General features: G+C 37.3%; 1 protein-coding gene across 1 annotated transcript in view; it reads left to right on the top strand.

The window, feature by feature from the left end:
* Window positions 1-16,071, top strand: part of LOC143245806 (transmembrane 9 superfamily member 1-like) — an 84,123-nt gene extending 68,052 nt beyond the window's left edge. The window contains exon 15 of the mRNA XM_076492059.1: window positions 13,839-16,071. Coding sequence (XP_076348174.1) covers window positions 13,839-14,040 — 202 coding nt within the window. The 3' untranslated portion in view covers window positions 14,041-16,071. The remainder of the gene's footprint in view (window positions 1-13,838) is intronic.
* The last annotated feature ends 3,310 nt before the right edge of the window (window positions 16,072-19,381 follow it).

The raw sequence follows: 19,381 nt of genomic DNA, 5'->3' as shown, positions 1-19,381 counted from the left end.
ACGATTTGTGTTCGACCAAATATTCAACTGGCCCATTGCCACTGAGCAATTTGTTACACTTGTCTGGTAGCTCGTGCTGTAGGCAGACTTCCGGTATGGAGAATTATCGTAAGTATGTAATTGCACATTAGGTCTTTCAAATGTTAAGAAATTGCACAAAGAGTCTCTTCTGTTAGATTCACGTCAGTATTTACGATTCGGTGAAGAAACCGATTGTTAACTAGATACATGCTTCCGCTATATTGGCCTCAAAACTTAACACGAAAAAAAAAAAAAAACTCCTTTTCGGTAACAGCACACAAATAGCACTTTCCATTAATCAAAATACGGGTTCCATTGGCGACCTGGATTACTTAACCCAATCTGTGCCACCGTGTTAGTTGCTATGCTACCACGTGAAGTACTCGCGTGTTTTTAACAGTGCTTTTGGTGCAAGAGACGAGGAATCTTTGTCTCGAAGCCGTCAAAAGCAGGTTGTTGACTATTTTTAACTGATCCGCAGTAACCCAGCCAACGTTTGTTTTACATTTTTAATTATACTAAAAATATTTTGATTTTTTAAATCAAAGCCTTTTGTATCGAAGAACATTTACAAGTTTATGCGCATGCGTAATTATTTCATGTTCTTGCTACCAAAAGTTGTCTATAAATATTCTCTGTTCTGTTGCACTGATTTATTTATCAACAGCTGTTGGTAGAATACTTTTTTATTAGTATTTTGATTGATGACTAAGTTTACAAGACTGGCGACGTAAGAATTTTGGGTTCGAGACACGTTCAGAACTTTCAGTTGTGGGCGTATTATAAAAGTTAAAATTCAGTTATTTAATTCGTTTTAAAAAAACCCAAGGCAAAATTCTTTTGATGCTGTCCAGTGGTTAAAAATACCAGAGAGTCTCAGACGTTTTTGACGTTCAGTGTATAAAGACGTGTATTACTTTACGAAACAGTGTAAGTGCTATTGTTGTATAAAACAATAAAAAAATAATAACTTAAATGTCACATTTGCTATTTTCATGACAGTCCAAGTTGGATACTTCAAATTGATTTATTTTATGAGACTTTTGGGAATATTTTTTAATTTTTTAGTAGTTTTATTCTGAAACTGAACATAAGAGTCGAACAACATGAAAAATGTATGTTACGTGATGGTCATCATAACAACGTGCATATCTAATTCTTATTACCATGGTAACGGTTATCATTTCAGACGAATCCTTATATCAAAGCTGCAAATCTCATCGAAACTCTTTGGAACCCCAGTATTTACTTAATGTTGGCGTTCGTAATTGCGTAATGGTAATGTATAGAAATGTATCGTGAAGGTAACATCCGAGGAAAAATTAGGATTGAAGTCGTATATCGTTGGTTAGAGGTGGATGTTGGTTTTTGTTGAAGGGACAAATTGTCTTTCATCATCCGAATCGAAAGGTCCTCAAAATATGAAAAGCTTGGAGATGTACATTTCTGTAGAACAAAATATATTGAAATTGGTATAGAACCAGTATAATGTCCCATGCCGACAGTTAATCTTTGTCATGACTTCCTTGGACACTTGTGGTCAGTGCCCGATAAGAAAATACAGTGCAAGACGAAACCACTCAGGTCATCAATCACAAAAGATGCAAAATATTGGAACATAAAATCATTAATGGTTTTACCATGAGACTGGATGCCAGTTGCCATCAAAGACAGTCCATCAGAGATGTCCATTTAAAAAATGACTTATTCACACTAGGTCTAACACTGGTCATTTTGAGTAGCTTTTATTTAACGTTTAACAGTAACATTTATTTAAAGAACGTGTCTGATGTAAGATATAGAACCAGCTACTTTTAAAATTCTCCATTGAAATGGTTTTAGAAAAGATCTCATGATAAAAGGTATTTTCCTCTTTTTAGTTCTGTACTGATATAACTAACAAAGAGGCGGGTAGGTCGTTGTAAAACAGCTTCAAAGTTTTAAAACCGTTTGGTCTCTTTCTAGAGAAAATAAGTACTCGTGTATGGACATGACATTTTACTAGTTTAGTGTTAGAAAGTAATTGCAAAAGAGCACGTTTGTTTTATGTGTAATGGCGACGTGTTGGTTAGCAAGGCGTGGATGAATACTCATTAAACTTTGTTAACACGATTTATGTCTTTATTCTGAACAGCGTTGGAGACACCTAGTGATCTGTAAGATACATAAATAGAAACAACAAGTTGGATTAAATGGATTTGTGTGTCTCTAGGGAACTTAGCAACCGACCACGTAATAGTTTGTATGAGGGTAACAGAAATGTGACGTCACTTCTCACCGTAGTTTTTTGTGTATATATATACGTGTGTAAACTCACAGTAATGTCTCTACAAGTTTTTAATAATATATTACCTTCTGTTACAGGTATTCCACTCAGATGTGCGTTTTCAAGCTTTTAATTATACAGTTGTTAAACAGTTTTAAAATTAAAGGAACTTTTTATGTGTTCACTTACTGGTAATTAACTTATAGTGCTGGTGACCACCTTGACGTCACGTGGTAGTTCACTGTCTAGAAAGTGAAGTCGCCACGTGCTTACTATATAAAGTTGGGTTAATTTCGAAATACTGTTTGAGATGGTTACTGGTGAGGGTTGGATTCCCCCCCCAAAATTACTGTAGTGTGTGATAAATCGTTTTTATCTCGGTAGACGAGGTTTTTAAGTAATTCCTAAGAATAAATTACTAATGGGGGCGCTAAGTGTTTTTAAAATGTAGGTTCACTATGTTGAGTGAGAGGTAAAAGCTCTGTCCCTCGATAAGACAGTGGTAAATCTACGAACTTACAACACAGATGTCCCGGGCTTGGTAAACCCAACAGTGGCTTTGCTCTGAAGGAATCGAACAACCAACTGTATTGTAAATGGTTTTAATACTATTGTACGTAATATCTTTTCTTATAGTATTCGACCTCTTCTGTATACAAACAACATAATACGTTTGTTTTGTAATAAGCTCTCATTTGACTATAGGATTTTCCCACCTTACACGGACTGTGTTTCATCTAATACTGTAAAATTATGTTAATCTGTAGGTAAATATGATTACCACCGTTTTACCATACTTGTAGTTCCTGATTTATTTTGTTTACCATGTTTTCACCACACTCCCATTTGCTGACTTGGGTCGTATCATTGTATGTTTTCTGTGGGCACTATTCATGACCTTATCATTGTTATACCAGTAGGTAGACTTCAGGTATGATTGTCATCATATCGTTATACGAGTAGGTAGACTTCAGGTATTGTTGTCATCTTGTCATCGTTTTACCAGTTGGTAGACTTCAGGTGTGGTTGTCATCTTGTCATTGTTATACGAGTAGGTAGACTTCACGTATGGTCGTCATCTTGTCATTGTTATACCAGTTGGTAGACTTCAGGTGTGGTTGTCATCTTGTCATTGTTATACGAGTAGGTAGACTTCACGTATGGTCGTCATCTTGTCATTGTTATACCAGTTGGTAGACTTCAGGTGTGGTTGTCATCTTATCATTGTTATACCAGTTGGTAGTCTTCAGGTGTGGTTGTCATCTTATCATTGTTATACCAGTTGGTAGACTTCAGGTGTGGTTGTCATCTTGTCATCGTTTTACCAGTAGGTAGACTTCAGGTATTGTTGTCATCTTGTCATTGTTATACCAGTTGGTAGACTTCAGGTATGATTGTCATCTTGTCATCGTTTTACCAGTTGGTAGACTTCAGGTGTGGTTGTCATCTTGTCATTGTTATACCAGTTGGTAGACTTCAGGTGTGGTTGTCATCTTGTCATTGTTATACCAGTAGGTAGACTTCAGGTGTGGTTGTCATCTTATCATTGTTATACCAGTAGGTAGACTTCAGGTGTGGTTGTCATCTTATCATTGTTATACCAGTAGGTAGACTTCAGGTATGGTTGTCATCTTGTCATTGTTATACCAGTTGGTAGACTTCAGGTGTGGTTGTCATCTTGTCATTGTTATACCAGTTGGTAGACTTCAGGTGTGGTTGTCATCTTATCATTGTTATACCAGTAGGTAGACTTCAGGTATTGTTGTCATCTTGTCATCGTTTTACCAGTAGGTAGACTTCAGGTATTGTTGTCATCTTGTCATTGTTATACCAGTTGGTAGACTTCAGGTATTGTTGTCATCTTGTCATTGTTATACCAGTAGGTAGACTTCAGGTATTGTTGTCATCTTGTCATTGTTATACCAGTTGGTAGACTTCAGGTATGATTGTCATCTTGTCATCGTTTTACCAGTTGGTAGACTTCAGGTGTGGTTGTCATCTTGTCATTGTTATACCAGTTGGTAGACTTCAGGTGTGGTTGTCATCTTGTCACCAGTTGGTAGACTTCAGGTGTGGTTGTCATCTTGTCATTGTTATACCAGTTGGTAGACTTCAGGTGTGGTTGTCATCTTATCATTGTTATACCAGTTGGTAGACTTCAGGTGTGGTTGTCATCTTGTCATTGTTATACGAGTAGGTAGACTTCACGTATGGTCGTCATCTTGTCATTGTTATACCAGTTGGTAGACTTCAGGTGTGGTTGTCATCTTGTCATTGTTATACGAGTAGGTAGACTTCACGTATGGTCGTCATCTTGTCATTGTTATACCAGTTGGTAGACTTCAGGTGTGGTTGTCATCTTGTCATCGTTTTACCAGTAGGTAGACTTCAGGTATTGTTGTCATCTTGTCATTGTTATACCAGTTGGTAGACTTCAGGTATGATTGTCATCTTGTCATCGTTTTACCAGTTGGTAGACTTCAGGTGTGGTTGTCATCTTGTCACCAGTTGGTAGACTTCAGGTGTGGTTGTCATCTTATCATTGTTATACCAGTTGGTAGACTTCAGGTATGGTCGTCATCTTGTCATTGTTATACCAGTAGGTAGACTTCAGGTATTGTTGTCATCTTGTCATCGTTTTACCAGTAGGTAGACTTCAGGTATGGTTGTCATCTTATCATTGTTATACCAGTTGGTAGACTTCAGGTGTGGTTGTCATCTTATCATTGTTATACCAGTTGGTAGACTTCAGGTGTGGTTGTCATCTTGTCATTGTTATACGAGTAGGTAGACTTCACGTATGGTCGTCATCTTGTCATTGTTATACCAGTTGGTAGACTTCAGGTGTGGTTGTCATCTTGTCATTGTTATACGAGTAGGTAGACTTCACGTATGGTCGTCATCTTGTCATTGTTATACCAGTTGGTAGACTTCAGGTGTGGTTGTCATCTTGTCATCGTTTTACCAGTAGGTAGACTTCAGGTATTGTTGTCATCTTGTCATTGTTATACCAGTTGGTAGACTTCAGGTATGATTGTCATCTTGTCATCGTTTTACCAGTTGGTAGACTTCAGGTGTGGTTGTCATCTTGTCATTGTTATACCAGTTGGTAGACTTCAGGTGTGGTTGTCATCTTGTCATTGTTATACCAGTAGGTAGACTTCACGTATGGTCGTCATCTTGTCATTGTTATACCAGTTGGTAGACTTCAGGTGTGGTTGTCATCTTATCATTGTTATACCAGTTGGTAGTCTTCAGGTGTGGTTGTCATCTTATCATTGTTATACCAGTTGGTAGACTTCAGGTGTGGTTGTCATCTTGTCATCGTTTTACCAGTAGGTAGACTTCAGGTATTGTTGTCATCTTGTCATTGTTATACCAGTTGGTAGACTTCAGGTATGATTGTCATCTTGTCATCGTTTTACCAGTTGGTAGACTTCAGGTGTGGTTGTCATCTTGTCATTGTTATACCAGTTGGTGGACTTCAGGTGTGGTTGTCATCTTGTCATTGTTATACCAGTAGGTAGACTTCAGGTGTGGTTGTCATCTTATCATTGTTATACCAGTAGGTAGACTTCAGGTGTGGTTGTCATCTTATCATTGTTATACCAGTAGGTAGACTTCAGGTATGGTTGTCATCTTGTCATTGTTATACCAGTTGGTAGACTTCAGGTGTGGTTGTCATCTTGTCATTGTTATACCAGTTGGTAGACTTCAGGTGTGGTTGTCATCTTATCATTGTTATACCAGTAGGTAGACTTCAGGTATTGTTGTCATCTTGTCATCGTTTTACCAGTAGGTAGACTTCAGGTATTGTTGTCATCTTGTCATTGTTATACCAGTTGGTAGACTTCAGGTATTGTTGTCATCTTGTCATTGTTATACCAGTAGGTAGACTTCAGGTATTGTTGTCATCTTGTCATTGTTATACCAGTTGGTAGACTTCAGGTATGATTGTCATCTTGTCATCGTTTTACCAGTTGGTAGACTTCAGGTGTGGTTGTCATCTTGTCATTGTTATACCAGTTGGTAGACTTCAGGTGTGGTTGTCATCTTGTCACCAGTTGGTAGACTTCAGGTGTGGTTGTCATCTTGTCATTGTTATACCAGTTGGTAGACTTCAGGTGTGGTTGTCATCTTATCATTGTTATACCAGTTGGTAGACTTCAGGTGTGGTTGTCATCTTGTCATTGTTATACCAGTAGGTAGACTTCACGTATGGTCGTCATCTTGTCATTGTTATACCAGTTGGTAGACTTCAGGTGTGGTTGTCATCTTGTCATTGTTATACGAGTAGGTAGACTTCACGTATGGTCGTCATCTTGTCATTGTTATACCAGTTGGTAGACTTCAGGTGTGGTTGTCATCTTGTCATCGTTTTACCAGTAGGTAGACTTCAGGTATTGTTGTCATCTTGTCATTGTTATACCAGTTGGTAGACTTCAGGTATGATTGTCATCTTGTCATCGTTTTACCAGTTGGTAGACTTCAGGTGTGGTTGTCATCTTGTCACCAGTTGGTAGACTTCAGGTGTGGTTGTCATCTTGTCACCAGTTGGTAGACTTCAGGTATGGTCGTCATCTTGTCATTGTTATACCAGTAGGTAGACTTCAGGTATTGTTGTCATCTTGTCATCGTTTTACCAGTAGGTAGACTTCAGGTATGGTTGTCATCTTATCATTGTTATACCAGTTGGTAGACTTCAGGTGTGGTTGTCATCTTATCATTGTTATACCAGTTGGTAGACTTCAGGTGTGGTTGTCATCTTGTCATTGTTATACGAGTAGGTAGACTTCACGTATGGTCGTCATCTTGTCATTGTTATACCAGTTGGTAGACTTCAGGTGTGGTTGTCATCTTGTCATTGTTATACGAGTAGGTAGACTTCACGTATGGTCGTCATCTTGTCATTGTTATACCAGTTGGTAGACTTCAGGTGTGGTTGTCATCTTGTCATCGTTTTACCAGTAGGTAGACTTCAGGTATTGTTGTCATCTTGTCATTGTTATACCAGTTGGTAGACTTCAGGTATGATTGTCATCTTGTCATCGTTTTACCAGTTGGTAGACTTCAGGTGTGGTTGTCATCTTGTCATTGTTATACCAGTTGGTAGACTTCAGGTGTGGTTGTCATCTTGTCATTGTTATACCAGTAGGTAGACTTCAGGTGTGGTTGTCATCTTGTCATCGTTTTACCAGTAGGTAGACTTCAGGTATGGTTGTCATCTTATCATTGTTATACCAGTTGGTAGACTTCAGGTGTGGTTGTCATCTTATCATTGTTATACCAGTTGGTAGACTTCAGGTGTGGTTGTCATCTTATCATTGTTATACCAGTTGGTAGACTTCAGGTATGATTGTCATTTTGTCATCGTTTTACCAGTAGGTAGACTTCAGGTATGGTTGTCATCTTATCATTGTTATACCAGTTGGTAGACTTCAGGTGTGGTTGTCATCTTATCATTGTTATACCAGTTGGTAGACTTCAGGTGTGGTTGTCATCTTATCATTGTTATACCAGTTGGTAGACTTCAGGTGTGGTTGTCATCTTATCATTGTTATACCAGTAGGTAGACTTCAGGTGTGGTTGTCATCTTGTCACCAGTTGGTAGACTTCAGGTGTGGTTGTCATCTTGTCACCAGTAGGTAGACTTCAGGTATGGTTGTCATCGTTATACCAGTAGGTAGACTTCAGGTGTGGTTGTCATCTTGTCATTGTTATACCAGTTGGTAGACTTCAGGTGTGGTTGTCATCTTGTCATTGTTATACGAGTAGGTAGACTTCAGGTGTGGTTGTCATCTTATCATTGTTATACCAGTTGGTAGACTTCAGGTGTGGTTGTCATCTTATCATTGTTATACCAGTAGGTAGACTTCAGGTATGGTTGTCATCTTATCATTGTTATACCAGTTGGTAGACTTCAGGTATGGTTGTCATCTTATCATTGTTATACCAGTAGGTAGACTTCAGGTATGATTGTCATCTTGTCATTGTTATACCAGTTGGTAGACTTCAGGTGTGGTTGTCATCTTGTCATTGTTATACCAGTTGGTAGACTTCAGGTGTGGTTGTCATCTTGTCATTGTTATACGAGTAGGTAGACTTCAGGTGTGGTTGTCATCTTGTCATCGTTATACCAGTAGGTAGACTTCAGGTGTGGTTGTCATCTTGTCATCGTTTTACCAGTTGGTAGACTTCAGGTATGGTTGTCATCTTATCATTGTTATACCAGTTGGTAGACTTCAGGTGTGGTTGTCATCTTATCATTGTTATACCAGTTGGTAGACTTCAGGTGTGGTTGTCATCTTATCATTGTTATACCAGTTGGTAGACTTCAGGTATGGTCGTCATCTTGTCATTGTTATACCAGTTGGTAGACTTCAGGTGTGGTTGTCATCTTGTCATCGTTTTACCAGTAGGTAGACTTCAGGTATGGTTGTCATCTTATCATTGTTATACCAGTTGGTAGACTTCAGGTGTGGTTGTCATCTTGTCATCGTTTTACCAGTAGGTAGACTTCAGGTGTGGTTGTCATCTTATCATCGTTATACCAGTTGGTAGACTTCAGGTGTGGTTGTCATCTTATCATCGTTTTACCAGTAGGTAGACTTCAGGTATGGTTGTCATCTTATCATTGTTATACCAGTTGGTAGACTTCAGGTGTGGTTGTCATCTTGTCATCGTTTTACCAGTAGGTAGACTTCAGGTGTGGTTGTCATCTTATCATCGTTATACCAGTTGGTAGACTTCAGGTGTGGTTGTCATCTTATCATCGTTATACCAGTAGGTAGACTTCAGGTGTGGTTGTCATCTTGTCATCGTTATACCAGTTGGTAGACTTCAGGTGTGGTTGTCATCTTGTCATCGTTTTACCAGTAGGTAGACTTCAGGTGTGGTTGTCATCTTATCATTGTTATACCAGTTGGTAGACTTCAGGTATGGTTGTCATCTTGTCATTGTTATACCAGTAGGTAGACTTCAGGTATTGTTGTCATCTTGTCATTGTTATACCAGTAGGTAGACTTCAGGTATTGTTGTCATCTTGTCATTGTTATACCAGTAGGTAGACTTCAGGTATTGTTGTCATCTTGTCATTGTTATACCAGTAGGTAGACTTCAGGTATGGTTGTCATCTTATCATTGTTATACCAGTTGGTAGTCTTCAGGTGTGGTTGTCATCTTGTCATTGTTATACCAGTAGGTAGACTTCAGGTATTGTTGTCATCTTGTCATTGTTATACCAGTAGGTAGACTTCAGGTATTGTTGTCATCTTGTCATTGTTATACCAGTAGGTAGACTTCAGGTATGGTTGTCATCTTATCGTTATACCAGTTGGTAGACTTCAGGTATGGTTGTCATCTTATCATTGTTATACCAGTTGGTAGACTTCAGGTGTGGTTGTCATCTTATCATTGTTATACCAGTTGGTAGACTTCAGGTATGGTCGTCATCTTGTCATTGTTATACCAGTAGGTAGACTTCAGGTATTGTTGTCATCTTGTCATTGTTATACCAGTAGGTAGACTTCAGGTATGGTTGTCATCTTGTCATTGTTATACCAGTAGGTAGACTTCAGGTATGGTCGTCATCTTGTCATTGTTATACCAGTAGGTAGACTTCAGGTATGGTTGTCATCTTGTCATTGTTATACCAGTAGGTAGACTTCAGGTATGGTCGTCATCTTGTCATTGTTATACCAGTAGGTAGACTTCAGGTATGGTTGTCATCATATCATTGTTATACCAGTAGGTAGACTTCAGGTATGGTTGTCATCTTGTCATCGTTATACCAGTAGTTATACGACTAACTACAGTGTTTAGAAGATCCTGTGGTGTGTTGTCCAGCTGTTCTCTTTACGACTAACTACAGTGTTTAGAACTTCCTGTGGTGTGTTGTCCAGCTGTTCTCTTTACGACTAACTACAGTGTTTAGAAGATCCTGTGGTGTGTTGTGCAGCTGTTCTCTTTACGACTAACTACAGTGTTTAGAAGATCCTGTGGTGTGTTGTCCAGATGTTGTCTTTACGACAAACTACAGTGTTTAGAAGTTCCTGTGGTGTGTTCTCCAGCTGTTCTCTTTACGACTAACTACAGTGTTTAGAAGATCCTGTGGTGTGTTCTCCAGCTGTTCTCTTTACGACTAACTACAGTGTTTAGAAGATCCTGTGGTGTGTTGTCCAGCTGTTGTCTTTACGACTAATTACAGTGTTTAGAAGATCCTGTGGTGTGTTGTCCAGCTCTTCTCTTTTCGACTAACTACAGTGTTTAGAACTTCCTGTGGTGTGTTGTCCAGCTGTTCTCTTTACGACTAACTACAGTGTTTAGAAGGTCCTGTGGTGTGTTCTCCAGCTGTTGTCTTTACGACTAACTACAGTGTTTAGAAGATCCTGTGGTGTGTTGTCCAGCTGTTCTCTTTACGACTAACTACAGTGTTTAGAAGGTCCTGCCTCTCAGGTGATTAACTAGCTAAGTATGGTTTACCCGCGATCTCGTGTCTGTTACTTTTAAGAAATAAACTGACACGCACGTGCTGGTACGTAACAAGGTTTTCTCATGTTGTCGTCAGTATGGTGTTTTGTATAGTCGAACCCCTGCCGCTGGGATATAGGGTGATTTTTTTACTACTCTCTTCACTTGCCAGACTACCGTTTGCCGCTCACTTTATAGTGTGCTGCTTTTATTTTCGTCTGTAAATAGTTTTTATAAACTTGGACGATAATACGTTACTCGGAATATTTTTCTTAGCTGAAAGAAGAAAATGGAATCCTGGCGGCGAGCCACAGAAAACAGTCGGATGTTATTCCTATTGTCTTCTGTGACATTTTCCCAATATCTCTGTGTCTTTACAATGGGAGCCGTCAGGGTGACTTCTGACGCTCCAATAGGAATGTAATAAACAGCTTTGACTTCTGTACGATTATACAAGGTCAGCTCAGGATAGTGTAAAATAAATTTGTCATTATGAACCTCACTATGTGAACATCCAGTGGTGTGGGCGTGGCACTTGATTAGTTATCTGTTCGGTATAACAAAGAGATTTATGGAGTTGTCACTCTTTTGGCATTGCGCTTTGGTTTCATGAAGTAAAATTAGACGGTTAGAGATAGTCGTTTCTGTTGTGAGGTGTTTAGAGTGTGTGAATGTTATATAGATGTTAATGTTACACTTCAAAACAGTCAGGAACAACAAACACCGTAACCAGACAGTATTTTCACTAGCCAATCACAAAGCAAATCTGTGATTCAGTTACTTTCTTTAAAAAATAGTTTTGAAGTCTGTGGAAAATTTAATTATAGTAAGAAGGTAAGGCGTCAGTAGCAGTAATAAGACTGTAGTGTTTGGTTGTCTTTCCAAAGTGTTCTTTCTGTGCAAACTGTTATTCTCAATATCTGTGTTGGATCAGCGCATTGATACTAAAGCAGTGATTCAAAGTGAGGCGGTTTAACGTATCAGTAACCCAATAATTTTATTTTATTTTAAATTGGTTTCGTGGTCATTTCAGCTGAAAGGTTCTATTTGTATATTATAAAGAATTAAAAGTATCTTGAATATAAAATCCTGAAGTGTACAGTATTGTACAAAAAACACCACCAACAACAATCGTAATATCCAGGATGTTAGACAATGGCCTTGCGTTTCGGTGCCTTCTGTTAATTTTACAAATAAACGTTTCTGTTATACTTTAATGAAACGTTCAGTGTATGTCTGTACCATTATGTTTATTAAATTGGTTTATTGTATTTCTTGTCTTTAGTTATCTGTTTTTCTCTGTTTAATGACCTTGGACAGTTTAGAATGAAACTAGTGACTTCGGACAGGTCAGAATGAAACTCTGAAATAGCAGTACATTAGAGTTACACGCTGATTGCTGTACGTGGTTGCTGTACTTCATCCATTCCTTTATTATAAAAGAATAAGTTAATGTTTTTATTTTTATGTAAACAGTTTTGACATAGTTGTTGTGGTCAGTTGTGTGTTTTTCTTTCTAGTAATTTAACTCTCTGTGGTCCATCTGCTCAGAGTAGAGACAGCCCACCGTGTACCTTTGTGTTTACCTTCAAACAACCAACCTTTGCACATGTTCATATATTTTTCTTAAATCACAGGCTTACAGGCCCACTGCATCTACTCTAACACTTATTACACATGCGTTGTTCCAGCTCCTATAAGTTCAACTTCGACCTTTTCAATTTCTTTTACTGATGGAATATTTTAATTTACCTTTGAAGTTATTTTTGTGTGTCAGTACTTACCATATTTTTCCTTTGTGTGTATACAGTATCTTTGTTATTCAGTTACAAGACGTGTTAGCACAGCTTCAAAAGTCATTCATATCGTGGAGCAGGTGGGTTTGTCTCACCTGTTTACAATTTGTGACACTGTTCATTTCTAATTGTTCTAAACATGCACCTTTATCGGTTCTAAACACAAAGCTTCATCGCTTCTAACAACTTAGTATTGTTTACTTCTAAAAACATACATTCATCGGTTCTGAAAACATGGCTTCACCACATCTGCTAATGGTATTATTAGTTTGAAAAATGCATTTTCATTGGTTGCCTTTACACTTAGTGACATAAGTAGTGCGATTTCAATTTAATTTTTAATTAATTGTTATTTAATAGAAACATCAGTAGTGGAACTGTATATTTAATAGTAACTGATAAGTTCTTGACATCTTCAGTTAGATAACTGTATATTTAATAGTAACTGATAAGTTCTTGACATCTTCAGTTAGATAACTGTATATTTAATAGTAACTGATAAGTTCTTGACATCTTCAGTTAGATAACTGTATATTTAATAGTAACTGATAAGTTCTTGACATCTTCAGTTAGATAACTGTATATTTAACAGTAACTGATAAGTTCTTGACATCTTCAGTTAGATAACTGTATATTTAACAGTAACTGATAAGTTCTTGACATCTTCAGTTAGATAACTGTATATTTAACAGTAACTGATAAGTTCTTGACATCTTCAGTTAGATAACTGTATATTTAATAGTAACTGATAAGTTCTTGACATCTTCAGTTAGATAACTGTATATTTAACAGTAACTGATAAGTTCTTGACATCTTCAGTTAGATAACTGTATATTTAATAGTAACTGATAAGTTCTTGACATCTTCAGTTAGATAACTGTATATTTAATAGTAACTGATAAGTTCTTGACATCTTCAGTTAGATAACTGTATATTTAACAGTAACTGATAAGTTCTTGACGTCTTCTTCAGTTAGATAACTGTATACTTAATAGTAACTGATAAGTTCTATCAGTTAGATAACTGTATATTCCACAGTAACTGATAAGTTCTATCAGTGAGATAACTGTATATTCCACAGTAACTGATAAGTTTTATCAGTTAGATAACTGTATATTTAACAGTAACTTATAAGTTCTATCAGTTAGTTAACTGTATATTTAACAGTAACTGATAAGTTCTATCAGTTAGATAACTGTATATTCAACAGTAACTGATAAGTTCTATCAGTTAGATAACTGTATATTCAACAGTAACTGATAAGTTCTTTGTCTTGTTTTTTACAGGTCCACAGCTGTATTTGTTTTTATATACGCTATGTTCTACTACTTCCGTAGATCCAACATGGACGGAACACTCCAGGCTGTCCAGTTTTTCGGCAACACGCTTCTAATCTGTTACGTGTTTTTTTTAGCACTTGGAACTGTGTCCTTCTTCGCTTCTTTGCAGTTTGTGCGTTACATCTACCGTAATATCAAAATGGATTAATAACTGTTTGTACCACATGAACACTTACCTAACCAATAAATTGGATGGCCAGCACAGATTGATCGCATCTTTTCTTCTTGCAACTTTTCCTCTTATGTCTTGCTATTTTCCACCCACTCGCTTTCCTCCGACCCTGTATTTTGTGCTTATAGTTTTTATTTAGGATATTGGGTTGCTCATAATTGTCAAGTAGTGCCGGCGGAAGAACACAGCGTAAAGTGTAATATGTTTCAAGCACCAAGTCTGATAAACTGTGATAGCATTGTTTGTGTTGATTTTCAGTCCTAACTTAGTAACTCTCCAAACTAACATGTCGGAATAACTTTAACAATGTAGTTGTAACACACACACAGTTGTTTGTATATAATGCACAGTACCTCGATTTCAGGTTCACTGGCTTTAAACAGATATGTCTTGTATAAATATCTAATAGTTAAGAAATATACTATCACAAGTTTTCCCAAATTTGAAAATCATTTCGAGTTTTTGTTGAGGTTGTTTTTTTTTGTGCACTGGGAAATTTGAGTTTCTTTATGTGTGTGCGCGTATTATGTATATACATGAAGTACGTTCCAAGTGTTTGATCACATTAAATATAAATGTGTATGGCCTAGAAAGTGTACATTACAAACATAAAATATTAATACATTGTACTTTTTAAGTTGACTGTCTTGTTTGTACAGAGTTCAGACAGTGTCGAGCGTGTCTTCTGGGCGTTGTTTGTACAGAGTTCAAACAGTGTCGAGTGTGTCTTCTGGGCGTTGTTTGTACAGAGTTCAAACAGTGTCGAGCGTGTCTTCTGGGCATTGTTTGTACAGAGTTCAAACAGTGTCGAGCGTGTCTTCTGGGCATTGTTTGTACAGAGTTCAAACAGTGTCGAGCGTGTCTTCTGGGCATTGTTTGTACAGAGTTCAGACAGTGTCGAGCGTGTCTTCTGGGCATTGTTTGTACAGAGTTCAGACAGTGTCGAGCGTGTCTTCTGGGCATTGTTTGTACACAGTTCAGACAGTGTCGAGCGTGTCTTCTGGGCATTGTTTGTACAGAGTTCAAACAGTGTCGAGCGTGTCTTCTGGGCATTGTTTGTACAGAGTTCAAACAGTGTCGAGCGTGTCTTCTGGGCATTGTTTGTACAGAGTTCAGACAGTGTCGAGCGTGTCTTCTGGACATTGTTTGTACACAGTTCAGACAGTGTCGAGCGTGTCTTCTGGGCATTGTTTGTACACAGTTCATACAGTGTCGAGCGTGTCTTCTGGGCATTGTTTGTACACAGTTCATACAGTGTCGAGCGTGTCTTCTGGGCATTGTTTGTACACAGTTCAGACAGTGTCGAGCGTGTCTTCTGGGCATTGTTTGTACAGAGTTCAAACAGTGTCGGCTGTGAAGAAATGGACGGAAAGTAAAGAACCAAAACATATAAATATAATTTAAGCATTTATTGAAACCATGTAACCTTACACTGTCTTACTGATGTATTAACAGGACAAAGATGTGTCATTTTTTCTATTTTTGTGTATCGGTGAAATATAGAAAATGTTTATAAAAAAACCTAATTGTACGAATATTTATGTCAGTTTAAAAGTACAGTTCATAAATCCGTTAAAAAACTCGGTAAAAATATTGTCAGAGCTGTTCGTGTGAGAACAGTTCATACTAATTCACGTAAGAAACAATTTTTGTGGATTTATACCTCTTCGGTTCACCAGAGGTCGCTTTTATGCAACCTGATAACTGTAAGTTTCTCATGTTTGATGTGAAACGTTAAGATGTGTGTAGTTGATTTGTTTCAAGTTTTTGTTCATCTGTTTACACAAATGAAGTGCCACCAGATGGGGTTCTAACAATATTTACGAGGTTCAACGTTCACACTATTCTTAAAGTTAGGTACGATATTAGAGTTTTGAGTTACGTTAAAATATTTTTTCTCTCTCTTCATCTTAAGATTTTAATTTTTGTGACAGTGTGGTTTTTAATGTGATAAAGGTGTTTCCACCTAGCTTTCATGATAAATAATAAAAATAACTTCATATTATATTTTCGTCGTCAGTTTGTAATTAAAACTAAACAATATTTATAACTCCACTTTCCCGCGCCAGAGGGCTATGCTTCTCATAGCTCTGTCAATTTATTCGTATGGTTCATATTTTACAAAATTAATCTGTCAGGTAATTAGATATATAATTTTCTGTCAAAGTAAAATAAAAGTCTGATATTGTTTAATTTTAATACCAGTACATGCAATACTTAAATTCTTGAAGTGTTGTGGAATAATTAGTAAGTATATATAGTTTTCTGATTTTTGTAATCTCACTGATAGAGATAGGCCTGTGAAAACACTGTAATGTGTTGTTAAAATAAAGTGTGTAAAAAAAGTAGATGTCATTTATTAACACCAAGGAACAATACTGGGCGAGAAGCTGGTCTGTTGATAACAATTTGCATTTTCTGTAAGAGAAGTGACGTCAGGATCTCGCCAAGGATGAATAAATAGACATTATTATAGGTGTAGGAGACGACGTAAGGAGTCATGTTAATTTTATTGTAGCTATTAGATAGATTGGTTTGTAAAATTAGACATTTATTATCCTTACCTGAAGTTTAAAATAAAATGTTGGTTGTGAACTGGTGGCCTTGTGTATCTGTATTACTACATGGCCTGCCCATGGAAATTAGTCATCTACACCCAGTTGGTTGTGAACTAGTGGCCTTGTGTATCTGTATTACCACATGGCCTGCCCATGGAAATTAGTCATCTACACCCAGTTGGTTGTGAACTAGTGGCCTTGTGTATCTGTATTACCACATGGCCTGCCCATGGAAATTAGTCATCTACACCCAGTTGGTTGTGAACTAGTGGCCTTGTGTATCTGTATTACCACATGGCCTGCCCATGGAAATTAGTCATCTACACCCAGTTGGTTGTGAACTAGTGGCCTTGTGTATCTGTATTACTACATGTCCTGCCCATGGAAATTAGTCATCTACACCCAGTAGAAATACTTTGATAATGTGAATTACGATTTCTTGTTTTGTTTTATCGTTAAGTTTTCTTCCGAGAAATTACCACAAGTCTAAACCAGTTGTCAGGATGAAGTGAGAACTGGTTGTTATATCCTGATCTAAAGCAGTTGTCATGATGAAGTGAGAACTGGCTGCTATATCCTGATCTGAAGCAGTTGTCGCAATGAAGTGAGAACTGGTTGTTATATCCTGATTTAAATCAGTTGTCATGATGAAGTGAGAACTGGCTGCTATATCCTGATCTAAATCAGTTGTCGCGATGAAGTGAGAACTGGCTGCTATATCCTGATCTAAATCAGTTATCGCGATGAAGTGAGAACTGGCTGCTATATCCTGATCTAAAGCAGTTATCAAGATGAGGACTCTAGTGTCATAGCCCTGCTTAACATGCTGAAGTGAGGACTGGTTAATGACATTTCCCCCAGTTAAATGAATTGATTGGATGGAGTGAGGACTGACCCATGTTACACTCGAATTAAATCAGTTGATGAGTGGGAACTGATTTATGTCATGCAAAAGCTAAACTAATTAGAATAAGGAAGTAAAAACTGGCCAATGTCACGCTTTACTCAACCAGTTGCGATAATACAATGAAGACTGGTTGGTCATTGTGACTTTCCAGCTAAACCAATAATGAAGAGGAAACTGGAAGAGTTAAACGAATATTTTGAAAGGAAATTTAGTTTAAATTAAAACTAAACCAGTTAACTCAGTAACGTGACACAGTATCAGACATGGTTCTTTTTTTGTTTTAACTATTCCGGTTATTAATATCACATCAGTAACGTGACACAGTATCACACGTGGTTCTTGTGTTTTAACTATTCCGGTTATTAATATCACATCAGTAACGTGACACAGTATCACACGTGGTTCTTGTGTTTTAACTATTCCGGTTATTAATATCATATCAGTAACGTGACACAGTATCACACGTTGTTGTTGTGTTTTAACTATTCCGGTTATTAATATCACATCAGTAACGTGAAACGGTATGACACGTTGTTATTGTGTTTTAACTATTCCGGTTATTAATATCACATCAGTAACGTGACACAGTATCACACGTGTTTCTTGTGTTTTAACTATTCCGGTTATTAATATCACATCAGTAACGTGACACAGTATCACACGTGGTTCTTGTGTTTTAACTATTCCGGTTATTAATATCACATCAGTAACGTGACACAGTATCACATGTGGTTCTTGTGTTTTAACTGTTCCGGTTATTAATATCATATCAGTAACGTGACACAGTATCACACGTGGTTCTTGTGTTATAAATGTTCCGGTTATTAATATCATATCAGTAACGTGACACGGTATCACACGTTGTTCTTGTGTCTTAACTGTTCCGGTTATTAGTATCACATCAGTAACGTGACACAGTATCACACGTGGTTCTTGTGTTTTAACTATTCCGGTTATTAATATCATATCAGTAACGTGACACAGTATCACACGTGGTTCTTGTGTTTTAACTATTCCGGTTATTAATACCATATCAGTAACGTGACACAGTATCACATGTGGTTCTTGTGTTTTAACTATTCCGGTTATTAATATCACATCAGTAACGTGACACAGTATCACACGTGGTTCTTGTGTTTTAATTATTCCGGTTATTAATATCATATCAGTAACATGACACAGTATCACACGTTGTTCTTGTGTTTTAACTGTTCCGGTTATTAATATCACATCAGTAACGTGACACAGTATCACACGTGGTTCTTGTGTTTTAACTATTCCGGTTATTAATACCATATCAGTAACGTGACACAGTATCACACGTTGTTCTTGTGTTTTAACTGTTCCGGTTATTAATATGACATCAGTAACGTGGCACTGTATCACACGTGGTTCTTGTGTTTTAACTATTCCGGTTATTAATATCATATCAGTAACGTGACACAGTATCACATGTGGTTCTTGTGTTTTAACTATTCCGGTTATTAATATCACATCAGTAACGTGACACAGTATCACACGTTGTTGTTGTGTTTTAACTATTCCGGTTATTAATATCACACGTCGTTCTAGTGGTTTAACTGTTCCGGTTATTAATTTCACATCAGTAATGTGACACAGTATCCCACGTTGTTCTTGTTTTAACTATTCCGGTTATTAATATCATATTAGTAACGTGACACAGTATCACACGTTGTTCTTGTGTTTTAACTATTCCGGTTATTAATATCACGTCAGTAACGTGACACAGTATCACACGTGGTTCTTGTGTTTTAACTATTCCGGTTATTAATATCACATCAGTAACGTGACACAGTATCACACGTTGTTCTTGTGTTTTAACTATTCCGGT

The sequence above is a fragment of the Tachypleus tridentatus genome, chromosome 3 (genome assembly GCF_004210375.1).
Source record: "Tachypleus tridentatus isolate NWPU-2018 chromosome 3, ASM421037v1, whole genome shotgun sequence".
Lineage (NCBI taxonomy): Eukaryota > Metazoa > Arthropoda > Merostomata > Xiphosura > Limulidae > Tachypleus > Tachypleus tridentatus.
Note: the sequence above shows the minus strand (reverse complement) of the source record. Positions and strands in the feature narration are given on the sequence as shown.